We start from the raw sequence: 19162 nt of genomic DNA, 5'->3' as shown, positions 1-19162 counted from the left end.
CGGGAGAGTGCGGATGACTCTGTAGCACCGAATGAGAGAACTCCAGGTCCTCCTCAGCCAGGGTATCAAATTTGTAGAATTTTGCAAACGTGTTTGCCCCTGACCAAGTAGCTGCTCGGCAAAGTTGTAAAGCCGAGACCCCTCGGGCAACCGCCCAAGATGAGCCCACCTTCCTTGTGGAATGGGCATTTACAGATTTTGGCTGTGGTATGCCTGCCACAGAATGTGCAAGCTGAATTGTACTACAAATCCAGCGAACAATAGACTGCTTAGAAGCAGGAGCACCCAGCTTGTTGGGTGCATACAGGATAAACAGCGAGTCAGATTTTCTGACTCCAGCCGTCCTGGAAACATATATTTTTAGGGCCCTGACAACGTCTAGCAACTTGGAGTCCTCCAATTCACTAGTAGCCGCCGGCACCACAATAGGCTGGTTCAGGTGAAATGCTGAAACCACCTTAGGGAGAAATTGGGGACGAGTCCTCAACTCTGCCCTATCCATATGGAAAATCAGATAAGGGCTTTTACATGATAAAGCCGCCAATTCTGACACTCGCCTGGCTGAAGCCAAGGCTAATAACATGACCACTTTCCACGTGAGATATTTCAGATCCACGGTTTTTAGTGGCTCAAACCAATGTGATTTTAAGAAACTCAACATCACGTTGAGATCCCAAGGTGCCACAGGAGGCACAAACGGGGGCTGAATATGCAGCACTCCTTTCACAAATGTCTGAACTTCAGGTACTGAAGCTAGTTCTTTTTGAAAGAAAATCGACAGAGCCGAGATCTGTACTTTAATGGAGCCTAGTTTAGGCCCATATCCACTCCTGCTTGCAGGAAATGCAGAAATCGACCTAGTTGAAATTCCTCTGTTGGGGCCTTATTGACCTCGCACCATGCAACATATTTTCGCCATATGCGGTGATAATGCATTGCCGTAACATCTTTCCTGGCCTTAATAAGCGTAGGAATGACTTCTTCCGGAATACCCTTTTCCTTTAGGATCCGGTGTTCAACCGCCATGCCGTCAAACGCAGCCGCGGTAAGTCTTGGAACAGACAGGGCCCTGCTGTATCAGGTCCTGTCTGAGCGGTAGAGGCCACGGGTCCTCTGAGAGCATCTCTTGAAGTTCCGGGTACCACGCTCGTCTTGGCCAATCCGGAACCACGAGAATTGTGTTTACTCCTCGCTTTCTTATTATTCTCAATACCTTTGGTATGAGAGGCAGAGGAGGGAACACATAAACCGACTGGTACACCCACGGTGTCACTACAGCGTCCACAGCTATCGCCTGAGGGTCCCTTGACCAGGCGCAATATCTTTTTAACTTTTTGTTGAGACAGGACGCCATCATGTCCACCTGTGGTTTTTCCAAACGGTTTACCAGCATCTGGAAGACTTCTGGGTGAAGTCCCCACTCTCCCGGGTGGAGGTCGTGTCTGCTGAGGAAGTCTGCTTCCCAGTTGTCCACTCCCGGAATGAACACTGCTGACAGTGCTAGTACATGATTCTCCGCCCATCGGAGAATTCTTGTGGCTTCTGCCATCGCCATCCTGCTTCTTGTGCCGCCCTGTTGATTTACATGGGCGACTGCCGTGATGTTGTCTGACTGGATCAGCACCGGCTGGTGTAGGAGCAGGGATCTTGCTTGACTTAGGGCATTGTAGATGGCCCTTAGTTCCAGAATATTTATGTGAAGGGAAGTCTCCTGACTCGACCATAGTCCTTGGAAGTTTCTTCCCTGTATGACTGCCCCCCAGCCTCGAAGGCTGGCATCCGTGGTCACCAGGACCCAGTCCTGTATTCCGAACCTGCGGCCCTCTAGAAGATGGGCACTCTGCAGCCACCACAGTAGAGACACCCTGGTTCTTGGAGAAAGGGTTATTAAGCGATGCATCTGAAGATGCGATCCGGACCACTGGTCCAACAGGTCCCACTGAAAGATTCTGGCATGGAACCTGCCGAAGGGAATTGCTTCGTAAGAAGCCACCATCTTTCCCAGGACCCGTGTGCAGCGATGCACTGATACCTGTTTTGGTTTCAGGAGGTCTCTGACTAGAGATGACAACTCCCTGGCTTTCTCCTCCGGGAGAAACACTTTCTTCTGGACTGTATCCAGATCCATACCCAGGAACAGTAGCCGTGTCGTCAGAACCAGCTGTGACTTTGGGATATTCAGAATCCAGCCGTGCTGGTGCAGCACCTCCTGAGATAGTGCTACTCCCACCAACAACTGTTCCTTGGACCTCGCTTTTATTAGGAGATCGTCCAAGTACGGGATAATTAAAACTCCCTTTCTTCGAAGGAGTATCATCATTTCCGCCATAACCTTGGTAAATACCCTCGGTGCCGTGGACAGTCCAAACGGTAGCGTCTGGAATTGGTAATGGCAATCCTGTACCACAAATCTGAGGTACTCCTGGTGAGGATGGTAAGTGGGGACATGCAAGTAAGCATCCTTGATGTCCAGGGATACCATGTAATCCCCCTCGTCCAGGCTTGCAATAACCGCCCTGAGCGATTCCATCTTGAACTTGAATTTCTTTATGTACGTGTTCAAGGATTTCAAATTTAGAATGGGTCTCACCGAACCGTCCGGTTTCGGTACCACAAATAGTGTGGAATAATAACCCCGGCCTTGTTGAAGTAGGGGTACCTTGATTATCACCTGCTGGGAATACAGCTTGTGAATTGCCGCTAGCACCGCCTCCCTGTCTGAGGGAGCAATCGGCAAGGCAGATTTTAGGAACCGGTGGGGTGGGGACGCCTCGAATTCCAGCTTGTACCCCTGAGATACTATTTGCAGGATCCAGGGATCCACCTGTGAGCGAGCCCACTGATCGCTGAAATTTTTGAGGCGACCCCCCACCGTACCTGGCTCCGCCTGTGGAGCCCCACCGTCATGCGGCGGACTTGGAAGAAGAAGCGGGGGAGGACTTTTGCTCCTGGGAACCTGCTGTTTGTTGCAGCCTTTTTCCACTACCTCTGCCTCTGGACAGAAAGGACCCGCCTTTTCCACGCCTGTTTTTCTGGGTCCGAAAGGACTGAACCTGATAAAACGGCGCCTTCTTAGGCTGTGAGGGGACATGGGGTAAAAATGCTGACTTCCCAGACGTTGCTGTGGAAACTAGGTCCGAGAGACCATCCCCAAATAATTCCTCACCCTTATATGGCAACACTTCCATGTGCTTTTTTGAATCTGCATCTCCTGTCCACTGGCGAGTCCATAAGCCTCTCCTAGCAGAAATGGACAATGCACTTACTTTAGATGCCAGTCGGCAGATTTCCCTCTGTGCATCTCTCTTATATAAGACTGAGTCTTTTATATGGTCTATGGTTAACAGGATCGTGTCTCTGTCTAATGTGTCAATATTTTCTGACAGTTTATCTGACCACGCAGCGGCAGCACTGCACATCCAAGCTGACGCAATAGCTGGCCTAAGTATAATGCCTGTGTGTGTATATACAGACTTCAGAATCGCCTCCTGCTTTCTATCAGCAGGTTCCTTGAGGGCGGCCGTATCCGGAGACGGTAGTGCCACCTTTTTAGACAAACGTGTGAGCGCTTTATCCACTCTAGGGGGTGTTTCCCAACGTGACCTATCCTCTGGCGGGAAAGGGAACGCCATTAGTACCTTCTTAGGAATTACCAATTTTTTATCAGGGAAAACCCACGCTTCTTCACACACTTCATTTAATTCATCTGATGGGGGAAAAAATAAGAATTTACTTACCGATAATTCTATTTCTCGTAGTCCGTAGTGGATGCTGGGAACTCCGTAAGGACCATGGGGAATAGCGGGCTCCGAAGGAGGCTGGGCACTCTAGAAAGATCTTAGACTACCTGGTGTGCACTGGCTCCTCCCACTATGACCCTCCTCCAAGCCTCAGTTAGGTACTGTGCCCGGACGAGCGTACACAATAAGGAAGGATTTTGAATCCCGGGTAAGACTCATACCAGCCACACCAATCACACCGTACAACTCGTGATATGAAACACAGTTAACAGTATGAAACAATAGAGCCTCTCAACAGATGGCTCCACAATAACCCGATTTAGTTAACCATAACTATGTACCAGTATTGCAGATAAACCGCACTTGGGATGGGCGCCCAGCATCCACTACGGACTACGAGAAATAGAATTATCGGTAAGTAAATTCTTATTTTCTCTAACGTCCTAGTGGATGCTGGGAACTCCGTAAGGACCATGGGGATTATACCAAAGCTCCCAAACGGGCGGGAGAGTGCGGATGACTCTGCAGCACTGAATGAGAGAACTCCAGGTCCTCCTCAGCCAGGGTATCAAATTTGTAGAATTTTTGCAAACGTGTTTGCCCCTGACCAAGTAGCTGCTCGGCAAAATTGTAAAGCCGAGACCTCTCGGGCAGCAGCCCAAGATGAGCCCACCTTCCTTGTGGAATGGGCATTGACAGATTTTGGCTGTGGCAGGCCTGCCACAGTATGTGCAAGCTCAATTGTACTACAAATCCAACGAGCAATAGTCTGCTTAGAAGCAGGAGCACCCAGCTTGTTAGGTGCATATAGGATAAACAGCGAGTCAGATTTTCTGACTCTAGCCGTTCTGGAAACATATATTTTCAGTGCCCTGACAACGTCTAGCAACTTGGAGTCCTCCAAGTCCCTAGTAGCCTAGGCACCACAATAGGCTGGTTCAGGTGAAACGCTGACACCACCTTTGGGAGAAACTGGGGACGAGTCCTCAATTCTGCCCTGTCCATATGGAAAATCAAATAAGGGCTTTTACAAGACAAAGCCGCCAACTTTGATACTCGCCTGGCAGAAGCCAAGGCCAATAACATAACCACCTTCCACGTGAGATATTTCAGATCCACGGTTTTTAGTGGTTCAAACCAATGTGATTTTAAGAAACTCAACACCACGTTGAGATCCCAAGGTGCCACAGGAGGCACAAACGGGGGCTGACTCTGCAGCACTCCTTTTATAAATGTCTGAACTTCAGGTACTGAAGCTAGTTCTTTTTGAAAGAAAATCGACAGAGCCGAGATCTGTACCTAAATGGAACCCAATTTAAGGCCCATAGTCACTCCTGCTTGCAGGAAATGCAGAAATCGACCTAGTTGAAATTCCTCTGTTGGGGCCCTTTCGGCCTCACACCATGCAACATATTTTCGCCATATGCGGTGATAATGAGTTGCTGTAACCTCTTTCCTGGCTTTAGTAAGCGTAGGAATGACTTCCTCCGGAATGCCCTTTTCCTTCAGGATCCGGCGTTCAACCGCCATGCCGACAAACGCAGCCGCGGTAAGTCTTGAAACAGACAGGGCCCCTGCTGCCGCAGGTCCTGTCTGAGTGGCAGAGGCCATGGGTCCTCTGATATAAATTCTTGAAGTTCTGGGTACCAAGCTCTTCTTGGCCATCCACGAGTATCGTTCTTACTCCTCGCCTTCTTATTATTCTCAGTACCTTTGGTATGAGAGGCAGAGGGGAGAACACATAAACCGACTGGTACACCCACGGTGTTACCAGAGCGTCCATAGCTATCGCCCGAGGGTCCCTTGACCCGGTGCAATATCTTTTATAGCTTTTTGTTGAGGCGGGACGCCATCATGTCCACCTGTGGCCTTTCCCAATGGTGTACAATCCTATTGGAAGACTTCTGGAGGAAGTCCCCATTCTCCCGGGTGGAGGTCGTGTCTGCTTCTCAGTTATCCACTCCGGGAATGAACACTGCTGACAGTGCTAACACATGATTTTCCGCCTATCGGAGAATCCTTGTGGCTTCTGCCATCGCCATCCTGCTTCTTGTGCCGCCCTGTTGGTTTACATGGGCGACTGCCGTGATGTTGTCTGATTGGATCAGTACCGGCTGGTTTTGAAGCAGAGGCCTTGCCGGCCTCAGGGCATTGTAAATGACCCTCAGGTCCAGAATATTTATGTGTAGGGAAATAACCTGACTTGACCAAAGTCCCTGGAAATTTCTTCCCTGTGTGACTGCCTCCCAGCCTCAAAGGCTGGAATCCATGGTCACTAGGACCTAGTCCTGTATGCCGAACCTGCGGCCCTCTTGAAGATGGGCACTCTGCAGCCACCACAGTAGAGATACCCTGGTCCTTGGAGACAGGGTTATCAGCCTATGCATCGGAAGATGCGATCCGGACCACTTGTCCAACAGGTCCCTCTGAAAAGTTCTTGTATGGAACCTGCCTAATGGGATTGCTTCGTATGAAGCTACCATTTTTCCCAGGACTCGCGTGCAATGATGCACCGCTACCTATTTTGGCTTCAGGAGGTCTCTGACTAGAGATGACAACTCCTTGGCTTTCTCCTCCGGGAGAAACACTATTTCTGGTTTATGTCCAGAACCATCCCCAGGAACAGTAGACGTGTCATAGGAACCAGCTGTGACTTTGGACTGTTTAGAATCCAACCATGCTGTTGTAGCACTTTCCAAAATAGTGCTACCCCGACTACCAACTGCTCCTTGGACCTTGCCCTTATAACGAGATTGTCCAAGTACGGGATAATTACAACTCCCTTTTTTTGAAGGAGTATCAACATTTCGGCCATTACCTTGATAAAACACCCTCGGTGCCATGTACAGTCCAAACGGCAGTGTCTGGACTTGGTAATGGTAATCCTGTACCACAAATCTGAGGTACTCCTGGCGAGGATGGTAAATGGGGACATGCAGGTAAGCATCCTTGATGTCCCAGGATACCATGTAATCCCCCTCGTCCAGGCTTGGAATAACCGCCCTGAGCGATTCCATCTTGAACTTGAATTTTTGTGTTCAAGGATTTTAAATATAAAATGGGTCACACCGAACTATGCGGTTTCGGTACCCCAACCCGTGTGGAATAGTAACCCCGTCCTTGTTGAAGTAGGGGCACTTTGAGTATTACCTGCTGGGAATACCGCTTATTAATTGCCTCTAGCACAGCCTCCCTGCCCGAGGGAGTTGTCAGCAAGGCATATTTTAGGAAACGGCTGGGGGGAGACATCTCGAATTCCAGCTTGTACCCCTGAAATACTACTTGAAAGAAACAGGGATCCACCTGTGAGCGATCCCACTAATTGCTGAAATTTTTGAAACGGCCCCCCACCGTACCTGGCTACACCTGTGGAGCACCCGCGTCATGGTGTGGCCTCACAGGAGGCGGGGGAAGAATCTTGATTCTGGGAACAGGCTGACTGGTGCAGCTTTTTTCCCTCTACCCTTGTCTCTGTACAGAAAGGAAGCGCCATTTGACCCGCTTGCTTTTCTGAAGCCGAAAGGACTGTACCTTTGTCTGTGAGGAAACCTGAGGTAAAATTATTTCTTCCCAGCAGTTGCTGTGGATACGAGGTCCCAGAGACCATCCCCAAATAATTCCTCACCCTTATAAGGCTCTCTATGCGCTTTTTAAGTCAGCATCACCTGTCCAGTGACAGGTCTCTACTACCCTCCTGACAGAATGGACATTACATTTATTTTGGATGCCAGTCGGCAAAATATCCCTCTGTGCATCCCCCATATATAAGACGACGTCTTTAATATGTTTTTATGTTTGCCAACTAGTATCCCTGTTTGACAGGGTCACCGACCACGCTGCAGCAGCACTATCTGCAGGTCTCAGTCTAGTACCTGAGTGTGTAAATACAGACTTCAGGATAGCCTCCTGTTTTTTATCAACAGGTACCTATTAAAGTGGCCGTATCCTAAGACGGCAGTGCCACCTTTATTGACAAACGTGTGAGCGCCTTATCCACCCTAGGGGATATCTCCCAGCGTAACTTATCCACCTGGCGGGAAAGGGTACGCCATCAGTAACTTTTTATAAATTACCAGTTTCTTAACGGGGGAACCCACGCTTTCACACACTTCATTTATTCATCTGATGGGGGAACAAAACACTGCCTGTTTTTTCTCCCCAAACCTAAAACCCATTTTTAGAGGTGCTTGGGTTAAAGTCAGAAATGTATAACACATTTTTTATTGCCGGGATCACGTCACGGATGTTCCTAGTGGATTGTGTATATGTCTCCACCTTGTCGACACTGGAGTCAGACTCCGTGTCGACATCTGTGTCTGCCATCTGAGAGAGCGGGCGTTTTTGAGCCCCTGATGGCCTTTGAGACGCCTGGGCAGGCGCGGGCTGCGAAGCCGGCTGTCCCACAGCTGTTACGTCATCCACCCTTTTATGTAAGGAGTTGACACTGTCGGTTAATACCTTTCACCTATCCATCCACTCTGGTGTCGGCCCCACAGGGGGCAACATCACATATATCGGCCTCTGTTCTGTCACCATATAAGCCTCCTCATTCAACATGTCGACACGGCCGTACCGACACACCGCAGACACACAGGGAATGCTCTAAACGAGGACAGGACCCACAAAAGCCCTTTGGGGGGACAGAGTAAGAGTATGCCAGCACACACCAGAGCGCTATATATATACAGGGACTAACTGAGTTATGTCCCTAATAGCTTTTATATAATATACTGTATACAGTGCCAATTTTAATGCCCCCCCTCTCTTTTCCCTCTTACTGTACTGTAGAATTGCAGGGAAGAGCCAGTGAGCTTTCCTCCAGCCGAGCTGTGACGGAAAAATGGCGCCAGTGTGCTGAGGAGATAGGCTCCGCCCCTTTTTTGCGGCCTATTCTCCCGTTTTTTATGGAATTCTGGCAGGGGTATTTACCTCATATATAGCCCCTGGGGCCATATATTGAGGTATTTTAGCCAGCCAAGGTGTTTTTATTGCTGCCTCAGGGCGCCCCCCCCAGCGCCCTGCACCCTCAGTGACCGGAGTGTGAAGTGTGTGAGAGGAGCAATGGCGCACAGCTGCAGTGCTGTGCGCTACCTTGGTGAAGACAGAGTCTTCATGCCGCCGATTTTCCGGACCATCTTCTTGCTTCTGGCTCTGTAAGGGGGACGGCGGCGCGGCTCCGGGACCGAACATCAAGGCTGGGCCTGCGGTCGATCCCTCTGGAGCTAATGGTGTCCAGTAGCCTAAGAAGCCCAATCCGGCTGCAAGCAGGCGAGTTCGCTTCTTCTCCCCTTAGTCCCTCGCTGCAGTGAGCCTGTTGCCAGCAGGTCTCACTGAAAATAACAAATTCTAAGACTATAACTTTCTAAGAGCTCAGGAGAGCCCCTAGTGTGCATCCAACCTCGGCCGGGCACGAAATCTAACTGAGGCTTGGAGGAGGGTCATACTGGGAGGAGCCAGTGCACACCAGGTAGTCTAAGATCTTTCTAGAGTGCCCAGCCTCCTTCGGAGCCCGCTATTCCCCATGGTCCTTACGGAGTTCCCAGCATCCACTAGGACGTTAGAGAAACTACGGGTAGTTTTTTCTCTCCAAACATAATACCCTTTTTAGTGGTACCTGTAGTTATATCAGAAATGTGTAACACCTCTTTCATTGCCTCAATCATGCAGTGAATGGCCTTAGTGGGCATCAGGTTAGACTCATCGTCGTCGACACTGGTGTCAGTATCAGTGTCGACATCTGGGTCTGCTTGAGGTAGCGGGCGTTTTAGAGCCCCTGACGACCCATGCGACGCCTGGGCAGGCACGAGCTGAGAAGTCGGCTGTCCCACATTTGGCATGTCGTCAATTTTCTTATGTAAGGAGTCTATACGTGCACTCAGGGCTTAAAGTGGTCCTGGTGAGGTGGTGGAACTCATGGAGGAGGACCATGGAGGCACCAGGACCTGAGGAAGGAGTAGGTGGCTGCAGCTCATCAGTAACACTAGTGCCGCCTGTACCATCGATTGACGCAGATGATGGGGTGGGCTTTTCTGTTGGAATTACTGTGCAGGGCAATGTTGATGGTGGAACTAGTTCCCCCTACCATTACATGTGGTGGAACTCAGTTCCACCTCGTTCCCCCCCACTTTAACCCCTGCGTGCACTCATTACTTTCCATAAGCCCATCCACTCAGGTGTCTGCCCCGCAGGGGGTGACATCCCTTCTAAAGGCATCTGCTCGGCCTCCACATCATTATCCTCATCAAACATGTCGACACAGCCGTACCGACACACCGCACACACACAAGGAATGCTCCGAATGAGGACAGGACCCACAAAAGCCCTTTGGGGGGACAGAGTGAGAGTATGCCAGCACACACCAGAGCGCTATATAATGCAGGGACTAACTGAGTTATGTCCCCTATAGCTGCTTTTTTTATATAATATATATTGCGCCTAAATTTAGTGCCCCCCCTCTCTGTTTTTACCCTGTTCTGTAGTGTAGACTGCAGGGGAGAGCCAGGGAGCTTCCTTCCAGCGGATCTGTGAAGGAGAAATGGCGCCAGTGTGCTGTGAGAGAGAGCTCCGCCCTTTTTCCGCGGACTATTCTCCCGCTTTTTTCCATATTCTGGCAGGGGTATTTTCCACATATATAGCCTCTGGGACTATATATTGTGGAGTTTTTGCCAGCCAAGGTGTTATTATTGCTTCTCAGGGCGCCCCCCCCCAGCGCCCTGCACCCTCAGTGACCGGAGTATGAAGTGTGTATGAGGAGCAATGGCGCACAGCTGCAGTGCTGTGCGCTACCTTGGTGAAGACTGATGTCTTCTGCCGCCGTTTTTCCGGACCTCTTCTTGCTTCTGGCTCTGTAAGGGGGACGGCGGCGCGGCTCCGGGACCGAACACCAAGGACTGGGCCTGCGGTCGATCCCTCTGGAGCTAATGGTGTCCAGTAGCCTAAGAAGCCCAATCCGGCTGCAAGCAGGCGAGTTCGCTTCTTCTCCCCTTAGTCCCTCGCTGCAGTGAGCCTGTTGCCAGCAGGTCTCACTGAAAATAAAAAACCTAAACTATACTTTCTTTCTAAGGGCTCAGGAGAGCCCCTAGTGTGCATCCAACCTCGGCCGGGCACAAAATCTAACTGAGGCTTGGAGGAGGGTCATAGTGGGAGGAGCCAGTGCACACCAGGTAGTCATAAATCTTTCTAGAGTGCCCAGCCTCCTTCGGAGCCCGCTATTTCCCATGGTCCTTACGGAGTTTCCAGCATCCACTAGGACGTCAGAGAAAAAATGATGCGGTGACTTCTACAGAAGTCTAATTTTCTCACCTTCGATTGAATAGTAAAAAAATCCCGCAGCTGCTGGGTTTTTCAAATCTCCTGCGCACAACTGAATATGCCCCACAGTGTGAAAAGACCAGGCTGATTACATACTCAAACAAAATACTATATCTATATTTACACATATACAAGCTAGTTTTCCTTACTTTGAATGTTTCCCCAGAGAGGCTGGACAAGTTAAATGTGTATTGGAGCTGCTGGTCTGTCAATAAACATCCTGAAAGGTTTTCATCATCTGGACACACTAATGGGGTGTCCCACTCAAAAAGATAAGTGCAGTCAGAACGCTGGACAAACTTTGGCTTTCCCTGTGGATGACAGAAAGGAAAATATTTTATTGTGCTCCAAAATTATTATTCTAGCTAGCCAATCTAGCTTTACATCTATAAACTGTGTTTTGGTGTGTCAGAATAGCATTTATGTGGTACAATATAAATACTTACATTTCTCTGACAGGCGGCCACATGCAGTCTCCTGTGGCATGGCACGGTTACTGGCTGTGATACTAAACAGTCTCACTGCCCAGTCCACTTCCCTCTAATTGGCAAACAGAGGGCCCCAGATGAAGCAGCTCTGGAGTCACTGCTTGAATTTACTGTGAGTTCATTTGCTGAAACCAACTGTGATTTCCTTAGGTGGGTGGTATTCATGTGACCGGCGGTCGGGAGACAGACGGTCACATGATCTCCACCGACATCCCACCCCCTCACTATCCCGATGGTCGGCATGCCGACCAACAGGGACTATTTCCACTCGTGGATGTCCACGACACCCATAGAGTGGGAATAGAACCCGTGGCGACCGCAGGTCACCAGCGAGCCCGCTAGGGGCTTGCTGCACTCGGCCCTCCTTGCCGGGATCCCGGCGTCGGTATGCTGCCGGGATCCTGGCGTCGGTCTCCTGACCGCCGGTCAGACATACTACACCTCCTTAGGTTGGAAGCACCAAAAATAACTGGATGAAATAGGTCCTCTGGATGAAGATGTGGAGGAAACACTAACCACCACCAGAGAATGATTAATGTAGAAATACTTTAGTGGAAGGACAGAGAAAAGGGAGCTTAAATGGTTATACGCATTTCTGGTGGTCACAACCATAATGAGTACAGGATAGTAAGGGTGTGGATCTGATAACAGCAACCAATGCACAAAATGGCAATAGCTAACAGAGATTATTGGGCATATGTAGGATTTGTTTGAGGTGCAAAAGTATATATTTTTTCTTTTACAGGTTTTGACTAATAACGGTTGAATGCCTTGTCGGGGATACGTGGGTCCTAGAGGCAATAAGACGGCGCCATTTCTGCATTTTCTCGTTTGTGTAGTTTGTCCGATTATTTTGTACATTAGTTCGGTTGTGTTCAGAGGATTTGTGGTGGTCACACTTTGGGCTATACACATGTTATCATAATGCCTGTGAGGCTAGTCTCTCAAAAGACTTTCTTAGTAGCTTGATTTCATTTGCCCACTTACTGATACCTATGGGCCGTTATGGTTCTGAAATATTTTGTAGACATTCACTATGCGACATTTGATCAGTGTCGACTTGTTAGCACAGTAAACAAAATACACCTGGTGGTCTAGTCGTGAATTACCTGGTCCGGCGGATCCAGCTATGTGTTCTGGGTCCGGCAGTGACATCCTGATGATTTATGACAGATCCTGTGGCAAGCATTACTAACCCTGATAATCCCCCTCACCAGTGCCTAACTCTAACCCTCCCTCCCATAGCCTAATCCCCACTACTGCTTTACCCTAACCCACCCCTCCCATAGCCAGTATCTAATCCCCACAGGAGTGCCTAACCCTCACTACCATAGCACAACCCTAACTCCCCTACTATTGCCTTACCCTAACCCACCCCTTCCGTAGCCTAACCCTACCCCCCCACTAGTTCCTTACTCTAACCCACCACTCTCGTAGCCTAACCCCCCCCCCCCCCCCCCCAGTGCCTTACCTTAACCAGCCCCTCCCGTAGTCTAACCCTTAACTCTCTGCTGCCGGTCCGTGTAGAATCTTGACTTTTCACATGTCATCATTCTGCAAATGCAGACCGGTTTAATGCAACATTTTTACAATTATAAAAGTGTGGTGTTGACATATGAATGTCAACAACTGTAGATGCTGACATTATAACTACATCCCGTTCCTGCTAGTATTTAAAGATATCCACTGTCAGCTAATTTCTGCTAATCTGAGTAGTAGGTCTGAGCTATAATTATCTAATACTGCAGCAGTATATTTTTCTTTGATCTTCATTTAGATTTTTGTGCTAACCCCAGTTATTTCTTTGCTAGACCCCGTGGCACCATTATCTTGGATCTGTCTATTGGTATAGTGTCATAGATGCTAAGTATGTCAGAAGCAGCACATATTGAGCTAATATAAGAATTGCCCCATTTACCAATTAGATGCCTCTTACCAATCGTATTTAAGCTGCTATTATCAAATCAGTAAGCATACATACAGTATATGGACTTCTCATGTCTTTCAGGAAAAATGGTGTCTCCAAACCAGTTCTAATAATGCTGGTACACAAAAGGGCCTATGTACATTTGGTGCAAATTGTATGTAGTCACAAACATAAAATGCATCCTAAGAAAAAAAGCACACGGCTACCTATGTAGAGCAGGCTATAAGCACAAGAGGTGACTAATTCAACACAGGTAGCAAAATGCTTTTTCTTCACGCAGTTTACATTAGTGATCACTCAAACCTTGCATTCATATACAGAGCTGTACTGACCCCTCAATACATGCCTCGTCACATCCCTGTCTTGGCCCCTTTCAAGCAATGAGTCTTAACTGCTAAATAGGACAAGGTCTGCATGCGTACTACAATTAGTTTTACATGCACAGTGCCGAAAGACTCATTTTACTGTGAAAAAAACAGACATTATGTCACACACAAATACTATATGGACAAAAGAATTTGTATGTCTGACCATTACACCAACAGGGACTCTAAAAACACTGTATTCAAGTACATGTACTTTAATATGGCGTTAGCCCCCCTTTTGTAGCTATAACAGCTTCCACTCTTCTTGGAAAGGTTCCCAGTTGGAGTGTTTCTGTGAGAATTTGTGCCCATTCATTCTGTAATCATTTATGAGGTCAGGCACTGATGTACAGTATGATGAGTAGGCCTGGCTCGCACTCTCCATTCCAATTCATTACAAAAGCCCTCGATGGGGTTGATGTCAGAGCTCTGTGCGGGCCAGTCAAGTTCTTCCACACTGAACTCTTCAAACCATAGGGGTAATTCAGAGTTGATCGCAGCAACAAATTTGTAAGCAGTTGGGCAAAACTATGTGCACTGCAGGTGGGGGGAGGGGGGGGGGGGGGCAGATATAACATTTGCAGAGAGAGTTAGATTTGGGTGGGTTATTTAGTTTCTGTGCAGGGTAAATATTGGCTGCTTTATTTTTACACTGCAATTTAGATTTCAGTTTGAACACACCCCACCCAAATCTAACTCTCTCTGCACATGATATATCTGCCCCCCCTGCAGTGCACATGGTTTTGTCCAACTGCTAACAAATTTGCTGCTGTGATCAACTCTGAATTACCCCCCATGTCTTTATAGTCCTTGCATTGTGCACAGGCATGTTTGAATAGAATTAGGACTTCCCCAAACTGTTGCCACAACGTTGGAAGGATATCATTGTCCAAAATGTCTTGGTATGCTGAAATATTATGGTTGCCCATCACTGGAGATAAGGGGCCTAGCAGAAACCCGGAAAAACTGCCCCATACTGTTATCCCTCCTCCAAACTTCACAGTTGCCATAATGCAGTGAGGCAAGTAACTGACTGCCATACAGAAGCGTGATTCGTCACTCCGTTTCCACTGCTCCACAGTCCAGTGTCAGTGTGCTTTACACCAGTCCATCCCATGCTTGGCATTGGACTTGGTGATGTGAGGCTTGCATGCAGCTGCATGCCATGGAAACACATTCCATTAAGCGCCCACTGCACAGTTTTTGTGCTTACATTAATGCCAGTGGAAGCTCGGAACTCTGAGTGTTGGCAACTTTTATACACCATGCGCCTTAGCAGACGTTGACCCAGCTCTGTGATTTTACATGGTCTTCCACTTCACGGCTGACTTGCTGTTGTTCTTAAACACTTCCAATTTCTAATATCACTTAAGGAGGTTACACACTGTCAGATAAATCTATTAGATTTTGACTATACAGTCAAAATCTTAAGGAAAGTTAGTGCATATCTCAAGGTGTTAGGCAGCTTGCGATATCGATTTGATCCCGATACGCGCTCCCATGGGGTCGGTATCGCGAGGCTAGATAGACTGTGCAGGCAAGCCAATCTTGACTATCCAGTGTACTATCTAGTACAAAGTATAGTCAAAATCGTACACAGACAAAATCAAAAGTACAGATAGTCAAAATCTGTGCTATTTGTGCTCTGAGGGAGTTCAAGGGAAATCGCATAGTCAAAATCAGGCATAGCAAGGATCTCACCATGTGTACACACCTTTACAGTTAACTGTGGAATATCCAGCAGGGATGAAATTTCACGAACAGTCTTATTGCAAAGGTGGCATTCTATCACAGTACCACGCTTGAAGTCACTGAGCTCTTCAGAACAACCCATTTTGTATCCCAAATGCTTGCAAATGAAGACTGCATGGCTAGGTGCTTGGTTTTATACACCTGTGGCCATGGAACTAACTCAGTTAATTATATAAGAGATCAAGATTTAGATAATCATGACTGAGCAGATGCAGTGTACTTACCAGATCTGTCCCCATGTTACAATGAAAGATAATCAGGGTGGAATAGTTTGATTGTTTATCTGAATCACACAGCGTTGGGCTGTCCATTTTAATTGAAATGGTTTGCCTTGCTATATCAATCTGTGGGGCACTAGTTGAGTGGCCAATGTCCTTAAAAAAAACAGAAAGTAGATTATAAACTGCCAAAGGTCGAAAAAGAACATAAAATAAACTCACATTTCCATTTCCACAATCTAAAACAGGCATATTACAATGTAGGGACATATGCTTTATTTCTAAAGTGTAACATATTACACAGCTGTATATTGAGGGGATCACGGTAGAAATTAATTGCATTAACCCATAGCAGAATACAGCACTGCACAAACCGGCTTACAGAGTAAATATTGTAAATAGTTTTTTTATTTAAATCCCTAAAGAAATGACAACAATGTATCATTTTATACACTAAGAGAGTATGTTACTGACAATAAATATGGGTGAAGTTATTTTAGAAATATTACTTCAGATAAATCAAACATAAGAAAACAAACAATGTATTTTTCATCCATGTGCACTTACAATGAATTGTCCGCTAGCAGTCACCAAGCACGCTGCTGCCCCTGGTGGACATTTTACATCTACATCACTATTTAAAGGCTTGCAGATATTGATGTAAAAATCTGAAGGGACATCCTCCTGAGGACCTTGCACAACTTCATAGTTACCAAAGCGCATCATCAGAGGACTCAGGTCAATAATAGATGTGCCGTTTTCTACTGAGCACTTAATCTGTTGCAGGAATAAACAAATAATTATTGGACGGTGGACTATCATGTCTTGTGTTCACCTCTTTAAAAAAACAATAAAAAATAAACCACGCTGTTTTAATACACACCTCATGTTCACAGGCCAGGGACGTGTGCAAGGAGAACTGCCATGTACATGTTTCTTTAATGAATGAGACCAGTAAAGGCTGACTGCCGGCAGCGTTGTCTGCACTACACACAAAGGTAAAGACACTCCGGTGTTTCAGTAAAGGGTTACTGCTGCAAATGGCGCCATCTTCATAAACTAGTCTTAGCACTTGATCGGAATACGTGATACGGCTCTGAGACTTTCCTGCGCTGATGTACTTTCCACCTACCAATATACACACACCTGCCCAGCAGACAATAGGAACAGTTAGCAATATAGCAGTTATAAATTAAGGGATTCTGATACAGGTTGAGTATCCCTTATCCAAAATGCTTGGGACCAGAGGTATTTTGGATATCGGATTTTTCCGTTTTTTGGAATAATTGCATACCATAATGAGATATCATGGCGATGGGACCTAAATTTAAGCACAGAATGCATTTATGTTTTATATGCACCTTATACACACAGCCGGAAGGTAATTTTAGCCAATATTTTTTATAACTTTGTGCATTAAACAAAGTGTGTCTACATTCACACAATTCATTTATGTTTCATATACACCTTATACACACACAGTCTGAAGGTCATTTAATACAATATTTTTAATAACTGTGTGTATTAAACAAAGTTTGTGTACATTGAGCCATCAGAAAACAAAAGTTTCACTATCTCACTCTCGCTCAAAAAAGTCCGTATTTCGGAATATTCCGTATTTCGGATATTTGGATATGAGATACTCAACCTGTATAAACTTTCATTTCATGCTTTTATCTGTTAATTATTCTGACATGACACCATGAGAGGAGAGTTCTAGTCGAATAGAAAGACAGGATGGGGAGGGGAATACAGTGAATGCTAAACTCTGCAAACAGCACCAATTAGATGTCCTACAGCAAGAATGTTCTTACACATCGGCTGTTTCGTTGTTGGCTACTTTGTGACGATGGGGTTAAGAGTAAAATGTAGTTAGTCACAGCTCTTAAAACCTCAGATTAATTGCCAGCTACACAATCAGATTGCCTAGTGCAACTGATCATACAAAACAGATGGCAAAATTGGATATATCTTTTCATCCCGTGACCAGGCAGAAAGACCTAAGCCTGGATTGTCCACCCTGCGAGTCCCTGGGTTGTCCGATGACCTCATTGGGATCACTGACGGAACAGACCTTCTGCTCTGTCTGCCCAAACCAGGCACAATTTTGAGAATCATCATCTAGATAGGTGATTTTTCAAGCGCAGTGCCACAACAAGTGCACAAGTGTGCCAGGCACAGAAAACACACAGCCCGTGCAGGCGTGAGCACATCAATCATAGAGGGGGAGATGTACTAAGCCTTGAAATATGATAAATTTCACGGAGATACAGTACCAGCCAATCAGCTCCTAACTCTTATTTTTCAAACCCAGCCTGTGACATGTCAGTTAGGAGCTGATTGGCTGTTACTTTATCACCGTGAAATGTATCATTTTTCAAGGCTTAGTACATCTGGCCCAGAGGGTGAACGCGAGTGGTGTTACTGTGCGAAGCAGCTGCAGCAGGATTCTGTCAAAGAAGTCTGATCCTGACTGAACAAGAGGCTAAAATTGTCAAGGCATATCATCAGTGTGCTGCAAGCTGAAAATCTATGATCTAGATTCATGTTCTGCAACCATTCAACCAACACTGCATCTCAAGGGTGCTAAAACACTTTTAGGTTAGGGAAGGGGTTTAAGATATAAATTCATTTTGGCACTCCTATATATTATATAGATATCTATCTATATTAGCTCCCTCTCCTCCTTAGGCCAGCAGCCACTCTTCACCTCAGTACCCTCCTCATAGCAATTCACCCTTCCTTTGCCATGGATTGTTAGCTTCCTTCCAGCCCAATGTCACACATTCCCAACACACCCCTCTTTCCATCTGTTACAGCGGCCCAGCAGCTGCTTTCATCACCATCCTAAGCGGTCTATTCATGAAGCAGTAAAGAGTGGAGAAGTGAGCCTGTGGAGAAGTTGCCCATGGCAACCAATCAGCTGCTCCATACAACTGTATAGTATGCAAATGATAAATGTTATATCAATGCAGATTGGTTGCCATGGGCAACTTCTCCACTGGCTCACTTCACTCTTTTCACTGCATCATGAATAGATCCCAAAGTCCCTGCGGCTTTCACTCCATCACAGACAAACCACCACTCCCCCTATCTATCTACACTGCCAGTTATTGTCATGTTGGGAGCTGTAGTTTGCTGTTAGCTGTTAGCTGGAGGAGGAACACAGGCCGATTAATGGGGGAGACTAATAGCTCTGTCCACTGATAGTATTCAGCCAGATTACAGGTGGCCTCCCCACACTCACTGGATCGTGAGGAGCAGAAGGAAGAGCATCCCTTCCAGTCTCTTCCTGTTCTTCTGAATAAATGATCAGTGTCAGCAGCTTCTGTTTGGCCATGCAACCTAGTACACTGACTGG

At 47.0% G+C, this 19162-nt stretch overlaps 1 protein-coding gene across 1 annotated transcript in view; it reads right to left on the bottom strand.

The window, feature by feature from the left end:
- IGF2R (insulin like growth factor 2 receptor) overlaps window positions 1-19162 on the bottom strand; it is a 490127-nt gene that overhangs the window by 99238 nt on the left and 371727 nt on the right. The window contains exons 34-37 of the mRNA XM_063917832.1: window positions 16685-16947; window positions 16369-16578; window positions 15808-15957; window positions 11201-11362 (exon numbers count right to left, since the gene is read on the bottom strand). Coding sequence (XP_063773902.1) covers window positions 11201-11362; window positions 15808-15957; window positions 16369-16578; window positions 16685-16947 — 785 coding nt within the window. The remainder of the gene's footprint in view (window positions 1-11200; window positions 11363-15807; window positions 15958-16368; window positions 16579-16684; window positions 16948-19162) is intronic.

The sequence above is a fragment of the Pseudophryne corroboree genome, chromosome 4 (genome assembly GCF_028390025.1).
Source record: "Pseudophryne corroboree isolate aPseCor3 chromosome 4, aPseCor3.hap2, whole genome shotgun sequence".
NCBI lineage: Eukaryota > Metazoa > Chordata > Amphibia > Anura > Myobatrachidae > Pseudophryne > Pseudophryne corroboree.
The sequence above is the reverse complement of the archived record's forward strand: the minus strand, read 5'-3'. Positions and strand labels throughout refer to the sequence as shown.